This window comes from Neopsephotus bourkii, unplaced genomic scaffold (genome assembly GCF_033783945.1).
Source record: "Neopsephotus bourkii isolate Nb327-2 ecotype Australia unplaced genomic scaffold, CSIRO-AGI_Nbou_v1 NB_1598, whole genome shotgun sequence".
NCBI classification, from domain to species: domain Eukaryota; kingdom Metazoa; phylum Chordata; class Aves; order Psittaciformes; family Psittacidae; genus Neopsephotus; species Neopsephotus bourkii.
The window spans coordinates 822,874-833,833 of record NW_026902074.1 but is presented as its reverse complement, the minus strand read 5'-3'; the positions used below and the strand labels follow the sequence as shown (position 1 = coordinate 833,833).

Here is a 10,960-nt window from a genome sequence, read left to right as displayed (position 1 = left end):
TTGGTGAAGAACAGCCTATCTCTTAAACCACTCCAGCTAGACCTAGAGGAGCTCAGCTGTTTACAGTATTCATTACCTCAAGTCAGCAACAAGAACTGGAACTGAACCCAGGTCTTGTAAGGCACCAGCAAATTAATTTCCCCCTGAATCTTTTTTTATAGTAAGGTTCCCCTTTAATGACAAAATGTAAATCATCCATTGACAGCATCAGGAGACAGATCCAATACTTCATTCCACTAACCCTCTTCCTCTCTCTGGTAGGAAAAGCAACAGGATGCATAGGAACAGGTATTATGAGGGTCTAATAATGATTCAGGTCATTGCTAAATAGCAGTGGATGTTTAACTATACTGAGGTTAGAGTGAACCAGCAAAAGAAACAATCCCAAGGCAAGGAAATTAGAAATCTCTTTTGTGTTCTTTTTGTCCTTTTTTTTTTTTTTTTTTTTTGGGGGGGGGTGGGGGGTGGGAATACCTACAGTGCTCAATAAAGTAAATGCAGGGTAGAGATGAAAATCATAAACCCAGTTCAATCTAAGTATTATCAGTTATTCAGTTATATGTGTGGTTTCATTTGAGATTCTGCTTTCTTCTTTGTTTGGAGTATGAACACAAGAAATGGGTACATTAGAGTTTAAAACATCTGGCACCATTTAATAAAGTAAACTTACATCCTAAATTGTCACTGGGAAACATACACTTCTTTTTGCTGTTGTTTTGATTTAGCTGTCAAAAGAACCATGTTCAAACACAGTCTTTTCTGCCTCATGGCCGAGTTTCTTTGTGTGCATTTCCCCAATGTTACTTATTTTACTTTGAAGGTGGGCTGAGCATAGAAATCTGACGAATGAGTGGGTTGTGCCCTTGATTGGAGGGAGTGCTTACATTCTTCTGAATGACTACATTTGCTAGTGCAGTACACAGCAGCAGCAACAGTGTGGTGCTCTGGGGCTCCATCTCTGCCTGGCAGACAAATCTCCAGCTCGTTGAACATCTGCAAGACAAATTTTTCATGTTCTGTAAATGAATGCTGCCTAACTGCACCAGGAAAATGGGCACAGGGGATTACCTCTGCATTGCTATGAGCGGAGGGGCACCTTGGGGCTTTAGATTGCAAGGTGGCAAGGAGCAACAGCAGCCTTTGCAAATCGCCAAGGTAGGATCATGAGAGAAAGATGTTATCGTGTTTTGAGAATGGTTTGTTTAAATATATACTGCTTTCAGTGAAATAGTTGGTGTGGGTCTTATTGTGATGCTTGTTTAATGTGCTAACATGTTTTCCAGAGATTCTACCAGTGCTGATTATGTTTGTGTCAATAAAAGACTACTTTTTTAGTAGTTTGCTAGTATTGCAAATATCTTAAATGTTAAAAGTTTGAAAGAGTGAAATGATGTGTATCTTTCAGCTTCAGTTTGATTCGCTGTATGGTTTTGAATGCACTCGGCAAGCACAAAACTGAATCTCATATTAGGAAATGCTGTTACAGTCATCTATGATACTTAGGCATAGAATAGATACACAGATACATTCTAGGCATAGAATAAATACAGTTTTATAATGAGAAAATGTTCTTACTATTTTGGGAATCCTGCAAAGCATTACACTGTGTTATCTCTGGTTTTGGAAAATTATTCAGTCTTGGAAGCAGCTTTTATTGATGCCAAACACCCCCTCTTCTATTTTGTGAGGAACACTAATTACTAATTATTGACCACTTCATAATTATTTTCATGTATAAAATGAGAGCAAAACAGACAGTAGAAATTCAGAATAAATAAAAAAATAGGAACTGGTAACCCCAAGTTGCAAAAATCATAGTTAAAAAATAGTTTTGATAAAAATCAATGCTCACTCCATTGCAACAGCTTCTCCACTGGTGCAACAATGAAGATTTGTCATGGTTATTAAGGTTTATGTAACTCTAAGGAGCTGTATTCTCTTCTAATATACAAGAAAGACAAATCTTGTCCAGAGCTCAGAGGTCAGCAAAATACCACTGGATGAAATGATACTGGGACTGCTCATCCTACAGTGCATTCTGCCTTGTTAAACTGAGCAATAGAGATTAAAATGTATCTTATCACCTTTTAGTGTTTTGGTAGTCCAGTACATTGAGTGTTAAGCTTTTTGTACTTTGATGTAGTATTTTAGAGCAGTAGGTTAGCTATTTTAAGTTCCAATTCTCTTAAGCTCTCAATGCATTTATTATTTAGTTAAATTTAATTTGCTGTGTCAGTTAACCTTTTCACAAATAGCAGTAAGTTACAGTAAGAAACAGTATATTACCTTCTTTTATAAAAGAAGAACATTTTAGTTCCTGTGTCAAGACAAGAACATCTTTCGTTATTATTTTCGATTATTGCCAGGCCATAATATTACTCATATTCAGTAATAGAGCTAGGATTTATTGAGTGCTCCTTTTTTCTCATTACTGTTAGGTTTTTCATTTGTTTTGATACTTTGCAAGACTTGGGACTTATTTTCCTACTATGGGCAACTGTTGCTTTGTAAGTAAAGCCACCCATAACGGTAACAGTTGAATCCTGCCATCTAGTGAAAAATTGTAGCTAGAACTTAAAACATTGTAATTAATGGTAAAAGGCAAGTGACCCTGATTACATAAAACCAAAAGTAAAAAGAACAGTAGCTTGAACACAGAATTCTGATTAAGCTTTAAAATGGAATATTAACATCCTAGACTGGCACTTAAGTCTGGGTTTTTGTTTTACCACTTATATTTGGGATTTGAGAACTCGATACATGGTAACAGTTGTGCCTTACTTCTAATGGGAAAATGCACCAGTGAAATCTATCTAAATGTAGAAAAAGAATAATACGTATTTTTAGAAAAAATATCTCAAAGAAGCATGAGTTCATTTTCTTGCAAATGATCCCAATCAAAAGGCCATGCAACACAGTACTTCAGAACACTCTTTGTAAGAGTACGTGCGCATCAGCATATACAAGTGTTACAAGCATGGTGAATTGGGTGCTTTATGAGATCCAGATCCCTCATTTCTCCATGCGTAAGAGTTGGTCACAACCAGTAGGATTTGAAAACTGACACCAGTATCTGGCTGAAAACCTGAAACTCAGACTTGACAGGCTACAGCTTTCTCTGGGACTCACTCCATCAGCAACCTTTGCCGTCCCTTCCAGGGCACTCAGAGGCACACAGACATGGGCCTCCAGGTCAGGCACCACTGTCAGGTTAAGGCATCACAAGTGCAGCTACACTGTGTGTGACATCTTCTGTGGAGACACAAGGTTTTCAGCTCTTACTCTATTACCCATAAAAACAGAACTTAGCAACTCACAAAAGAATAAGGAATTGCTCAACTAGTGTATAACAATTATCCTACTGGCTCAAAAATCCAAAGCTTGTGTCCTAAACACAGTAAAAAATTGGTTTGGTTTTCTGGGCCTTTGGAGGGGGTTTTTGCAGTTCAAGGTTCAGCTTCTCCACTGATGTATACTAATGTAACTCCATGGATTCAGGGGGTTGTTGCCAATTTATACCAACCAAGTTTTTGTCAGAAGGGTGCATTTCTGGTCTTGGTGTCTCAGCTTGCAGGAGCTGTGAAGGCTGCAGAGGCGTTGTTCTTCCTGTTGCTGTCACAGCCTGAGCAGGGTATATCCCTGGACTGCTGCAGAAGGAAGCACACTCAGGCCCCAGTCACAAGCAAAGCAGTCACAATACAGATCTAAAAGGGAGAGGGATGTAAAACAGGGGGAAATGAGATAATCCATGAAAACATGGCAAGATACAAAAATCCTAAAGTCACACTTGCCTATTCTTTTGTTACTGGAAATATACTGGTTTTTAAAGCTAATGAAATAAGTTACTGAAGTTTGGCTTATGCCTTTTAAAATACTGTTTTATTACATTTAGAGAAAAAAAAAAATTGTAAGCTGTCTCCCCACTGCTTTTTGCCCAGCTCTTGCAGCATATTGTCATGGTTTAACCCCAGCCAGACAGCTTGTTCACTCACCCCACCCCCCCTTCTTTGCCTCCCCTATTCTCGGAGGGACAGAGAGGAGAATCAAAAAGAATGCAACTCCCACGGGTTGAGATAAGAACAGTTTAGTAACTAAGGTATAATACAAATCACTACTGCTACCACCAATAATAGTAATGATAAAGGAAATAACAAGGGAAGAGAATTGTAGTCTATGGGGCCGAGTCTAGTTGGAGGCCTGTATCTAGTGGAGTGACTCAAGGGTCGGTACTGGGACCAGTATTATTTAATATATTCATCAACGATTTAGATGAGGGAATTGAGTGTACTATCAGCAAGTTTGCTGATGACACTAAGCTGGGAGGGGTGGCCGACACGCCAGAAGGCTGTGCTGCCATCCAGAGAGACCTGGACAGGCTGGAGGGTTGGGCGGGGAATAACTTGATGAAATATAACAAGGGAAAGTGTAGAGTCCTGCATCTGGGCAGGAACAACCCCAGGTTCCAGTATAGATTGGGGAACGACCTGTTAGAGAGCAGTGTAGGGGAGAGGGACCTGGGGGTCCTAGTGGACGACAGGATGACCATGAGCTGACACTGTGCCCTTGTGGCCAAGAAGGCCAATGGCATCCTGGGGTGTATTAGAAGGGGGGTGGTTAGTAGGTCGAGAGAGGTTCTCCTTCCCCTCTACTCAGCCCTGGTGAGACCTCATCTGGAATATTGTGTCCAGTTCTGGGCCCCTCAGTTTAAGAAGGACAGGGACCTGCTGGAGAGAGTCCAGCGCAGGGCAACTAAGATGATTAAGGGAGTGGAGCATCTCCCTTATGAGGAGAGGCTGAGGGAGCTGGGTCTCTATAGTTTGGAGAAGAGGAGATTGAGGGGTGACCTTATTAGTGTATATAAATATATAAAGGGGGAGTGTCACGAGGATGGAACCAGGCTCTTCTCAGTGGCAAACAATGAAAGGACAAGGGGAAATGGGTATAAATTGGAACACAAGAGGTTCCACTTAAACCTGAGAAGAAACTTCTTCTCAGTGAGGGTGACGGAACACTGGAACAGGCTGCCCAGGGAGGTTGTGGAATCTCCTTCTTTGGAGACATTCAAGGCCCACCTGGACACGTTCCTGTGTAACCTTATCTAGGTGTTCCTGCTCCAGCAGGGGGATTGGACTAGATGATCTTTTGAGGTCCCTTCCAACCTCTAACATACCGTGATACTGTGATACTGTGAAGAGAATACACCACCTCATCACCAGGTGACCGATAACTCGCCCCCCCCCTGCCCCAGCCTGACCAAGCAGCGACCGATACCTCCTCCAACCCTGCAGTCCCCTTAGCCCTTACGGGTAACTCCCAGTTACCTCCTGGGCATGACGTGCTGTGGTATGGAATACCTCTTTGGTCAGTTTGTGTCAGGTGTCCTGTCTCTGCTTCCTCCCGGCTTCCCCTCTTCCCTGGCAGAGCATGAGGCTCACAAAGTCCTTGGCCAAACCAAAACATCATTTTTATCAGCTCTATTCCCAGCCCAAAAGTCAAAACACAGCACTGCACCAGCTACCAAGGAGAAAAATGACTGCTACTGCTGAACCCAGGACACATTTCCACTAAAATAAATGAGAGTTTTGCCTGTAGTATGAAGTGTTGTCTTTCATTATCGTGGGAAGTGTTAACAGAGAGCTAGACAAACCTTTTGCCTTCACAAAAAACATCTCGGTATTTTTTTTCTCAACACCACAGAAACCAGGAAATTTTCATCAGCAAATAGTTTTGCATCCATTAAATTAGATTCAAGATATTTCAGTAATTCATTAGATGTGAGATTGCAACAAATGGAATTTCTTTAAAGTACTACAAAGAATCCTTCCCCCCCCTTTTTTTTAATTTTTAACTCTTATTCAGAAACATAAATTTTGCAAACATTTGACATATTTTCGATAGAGGCATACAAACTGTTTAACACACTTCCTCCTCCCAACCCTGGCTCCGTACATTAGCTTACTTTGGTATGTCCACTAATGTTTTACATACTTCATAAAAAACTTATTTTCAGTTAATAAGATTATAGATATTCTATATGCTGTCCACATATACCATAAAATCTATTTCAAATACTGACATATTGTGCTAAGAATAATATCCAATAAATGAATGTTATAAAAAAAAATATATAATCAGAAGTGTAAAGCTGAGGAAACTGCTTGTATCAGTTGTGCTGTGTATGCACCAAGGCACTAAACCATGTCAGTATTGCACTGTAGGACAACTTTCCTGAAGCAGGAAACAGCTGGGAAATCTCAGTACAACACTGACCCTAGATGGCTAAGAATTCAAGGTATATAACAGCCAAGTGACATGCTGTTCTTTCTGTTTCCACTGTGAGATATATGAAAGAAAGCTTTTTTCATGAATGTAATAGATTTTTTCTTGTAAATTTCTTTGCAGTTTTCAATTAAAAAAGATATAAAAACTGTAAGCACAAAATGTGGGTGATTTTCTGGACTAGCATTTGGAAGAAAGTCCTGTGAGGCTTTCTACTAATACTTAACAATACCAGCTATTTCATATAAAATGAAGCTGTATTCTTTTAGAAGCACCTCTTTTGCAGCAGGTAATTTAATGGAGTTGTCCTATAGATGATTTAGATTTACAATTCAGCTGTGATGTAACTCTATTAAGTTATCTGGTTGTATTATTCTCATTTTGGTGTAAGGTTACTTACACCAAACACCAATTTGATGAACTCATTGTAAAGTCAAAGTATTGCTAATTTAAGTTCCCAAAGTTACCCAAATAGTTCTAGTATTCAAGGGCTCTAAGTCCCATGACTCGAACCTCCAGACACTTCAAAGGAAATTCAGTTCTCTTTTCCAGTCAGTAGCCTAAAAGTAAAAATCAACAGATGTTTAAAAATCCGTATGATCAATCTTTAGAAAAATAAAATAGTAACATTTCCCTTCCTTTAATTTCTACCATGTCAGTTTGCTAGTGTAGAACTACAATTACAATGCCTATCCTCTAAAATATCAAGTTATTTGAAAGAAATTCATGAATGTTTTGAAACTTACAAATGTGATCTTGGCCATTGAAAATTTTAGCTCTACAATGGACATTTTCTTGTGACCAGTCATGCCAAATATAATGTAATTTTCAATTTTCTCCTAAATGTTAAAGGTAGTACTAATTAATCCTGTGAAATACTTTGGTAACTGAGAGTTAAGATCCAACGGCTTTAACTAGGCTGCATGCAAAATTTACACTTTGTGACTATTCTGCCAATTAACAGACTTCTGCTCCTGCTGTAGCAGTAGTAGCTTCAGCTTTGACTCAGTAATTACTCAGATGTGAGAACTGGCTGCCTGGTCATTTTAGACTTGTGCACTTGTCCATCAAAATGCTCAGATTTCAATTCAAGTCTCAGTTTCATCATTTTGGATTCATTGGAACCTGAAACAGAAAGACTTGGGAACAACCCAGACCAATGGTGTAAAAAGTTGATGTCTGAATAAGATTACTTAATGTTGGATGTACACAGAGGTGGGCTTTGTTGTGATAGTTTGACTTCCTCCCCGCACCTACCCAAAATAGTTGACACATGCAGAACAACCTCAAGTGACTTTCATCAAATTCACCTTTACATTTAGTCCAGTAGAAAAAAAAAAAGGAAGAATAAGACATGGTAGTGCAGTTATGCTTTTGATCCTGAAGTAAGGCAAAGCCTGACACTGTCATATATATGAGAGGTATGTTAGCACACAGTTGGTCCATTCACAAAGTACATCAAGGCTTCTGGGTTTTAGGAAACTTTTTCAAGCTCCTGTCATTCTCATACACTGTCACCATTAGCAAATGCTTACACTTCCAGGCAGAAAAAATAGGTTAATAAAAGCAGAGATTCTGATCACTACATTCGAGTTGAGACACAATAAATATAGCTGTGTTATTCCTGTGCTCCTACTTAATTTCAGTGCTAAATCACACAGATGAGTATAAACCATCAGTTGCTGAAGCAGGGGTTTTTAGCTCCCCTGCTTGCATCTGCAGTGATAGCCTAGGAGCACCATGCTCCTAGTAAGATGAAGGTAACAGATTGTTCTGTGTTTCAGATCACATCCATCTTGGACTTGAAGCTTTGGTGCCATCTGCTTCAGAAAATATATTCATTAATGCATAGTCAAGTAGGATCTTACTGTATGCTACTGTGTTTAAAATGAGGATGCTCAGCACGCTGTGTAAAGCGTGACCCTCCTGATAACTTCCTTATTTGTATCAATTGACATGTTAAACGGAATTTGAATCAACTTCATGCATTAGCAGTAGACAGAACAAGCCATGTTTAAAATATGCTACTTGAACTCTGGCAGAAAAGGGAGGAAGTTTAGAGTTAACCAACATGATTTTAAATACAACTTGCCTTACTTGGACTGTACTTAAAACTGGTTGTTTAAGTTTGCTAGCCAATACGTTTCCAAACATAGTTTGTTTTTGCAGCCTGGACAAACTCTTATTTTCAAATTCACTCTTCAGATGATCTGACACAGCTGGTATTTGCTGATATTCAGAAAATCCTGTATGGCATATTTACATGTTCTTTTACATAAAGAGTTAGTTGGAAAACTGTATTTCCATCTGACTTTTCTGGAGAGGATTTTGACTCCGCTTTGATAAGCCTTGACCCAATTTAATAGCCATTTTGCACATGTTTAGATGACATACTTCTACTTAAGTAAATGACAAAACTTTCATTGACAAACTGGGAAGAGGGTATATTCACTTATTCTGCAAAACAAAATAACAATTAAAGTTCCCAAAATCTAACTAAAATAGACCACTGCTAAATAACTGTTCCCGGAAATCTGCCATTGCTAGTTATAAAAATAATGAGCAAACAAAGATCGTACAGCTTTACCAGCAAAGGTTTATATATACTTCCAAAGCTTAAGGGTCTGTGTTTCAAACTCTTGCATTCCAGCTATTGCGCCAGTGGAAATGTTTGGTACTGAAGTCCCATCTAGTCGTTTAAAAACTGCAGGCTGAACTACCACATGATTGTATATCCTGCTTTGGATATACAGAACTACATACCAAGCTGGTTTTGGCATGCTTTCCACCGTATTTAGGAAATACACACATGCTTTGGATACATGGTAGTATTAATTTCTGCTCATTTCCAATAGATACTTTTCCAACTCTCATGCTAAGAAAGATTCCAATAGAATAGAATGAACAACATAATTCACACTGATTTATACTAAACAACTTAAGAAACCCCAAACCAACAGTGTATTCCTACTAAATTAGATTATCTGCATTGTATAGAGCTTTGCTTCATTTTTTAGTTTCTTTGTTGGAAACATTTAAAATACATCACATGGCATTATTATATTTCATTGTTCTATATTTTCTATTACATTTTTATTGTGAATGTCAATGTAATAGCAAGACTTTTGACCAAGCTCACATTAAAATATCACAACAGAAAATATTGTTGACTAAGCCCTTTGGGATTGTGTCAGAGTGAGAGGATACAGCCAGCAATTTATGCATATCATGGAAGGGTTTTCTCCCAGATACAGACCTTGCTGTTCTTTATATTTACAGCAGAAATATTTAGAGCAGAAATATTTCAAGGGACCATATTTCATGAGATAAATGCTTAGCACTCTGTAAAAAAGAGACTGATTTGTAGAGATACCTTCAGCTTCAGGAGGAACAATTTTGTGCATGAAATTAACTATGGACAAAAATGGTAACATTTAGATTGCAACCAGTACTTACAAGCACTATTCACTGGCTGGAACGAAAGTGGAAGTTAAGAACAAAAGCCTGGATATCAGCTTGAAGGTTTTAAATTTCAGATCTAATGTACAGAAGTTACACAGCAAATTTCTTCTTCCTTTTCTCTAATTTTTCCCATCTGTTCCATTTCATTAGAATCTGCAGTCCACAGTCAGTATGGATGTTACAATGAGAGTAATGCACATTTGGCCTGAAATGCTTCAGCATGCACCAAAACCAAAGTGCTCTTTTTCTGATTACATGCCAATATAACATGGTGTTAAACATGAAAACCAGAAATCTTCAAAATACCTCCGTGCCTTGCTCTCAGTGGGGTGCTAAGAACAATGAAGAACTGGCTGCTTTATTTGTTGCTTAAGTAGAAGATAAACTATAACAAAAACCTAGCTCTAAGCTCTCCAGAGCCAACGGGCTTACACTCTTAGCTCTCTATTGTGTGCTGCAGACATGGGCACAGCATGGAACCTTCTTTTCTTGTTTAGCAGGGAAACACTCTTCTTTCTAATTCCCCATAAATATAAGGTGGACTTGATCTTAAAGGTATTTTCCAACCTAATAGATTCTATGATTCTATTTTGAATCCTTCTTTGTTTGGTATCTGCTCCCTACCTCTAGGGTAGGGCATCAAACGTACAGATAACTTTTTGCTTCAAAAGACTTATGTCATCCTGGACTGTGTAGCTGTAGAATCATTGTTTTATAAACTCACATTTTGTAAGTGTATTTTAGAAATATGGTCCCATTTAGGAAGCTGGATGCTTTGGCTTTTGTAAGCTTGTTTTATATTACAATTCATTTGCAGAAGCACTCGTGATGGGTCAAAACTACGAAGGAAGTAGATAAGCTATGGTTTTCTATGCTGCTGGTTTCATTTGATATGTTCTCTAAAGCATAAACATGCCACGTATGGCATAAATTGCTACAATATTAAATGTCAAGAAAGTTTCTTAAATAAAGATAACTCTGTCACTTTACAGTAACAGAAAGAAAAACAAACAGAATCAAAGTGGAACATAATTTATAAGACCACATTTTCCCTTCCTAGTACTTTCTGACTAATAGAAGGAGTATTAGGATCACCTTGCGATGCACGGATTGACTCCACAACTCGTTAAAAGTTGTAAAGTAGGTATGCTTTTTATTCAGTGCTGAGATGCACGGGGATAATTCCTCAAAGTCATGTGTGCCCCAGTGTTGTTTCCCT

The 10,960-nt window shown here is 38.5% G+C and overlaps 1 protein-coding gene across 1 annotated transcript in view; it reads left to right on the top strand.

Moving 5' to 3' along the window:
• Positions 1-907: 907 nt before the first annotated feature.
• SYNPO2 (synaptopodin 2) overlaps positions 908-10,960 on the top strand; it is a 79,914-nt gene continuing 69,861 nt past the window's right edge. The window contains 1 exon segment of the mRNA XM_061372121.1: positions 908-1,155. Coding sequence (XP_061228105.1) covers positions 1,027-1,155 — 129 coding nt within the window. The 5' untranslated portion in view covers positions 908-1,026.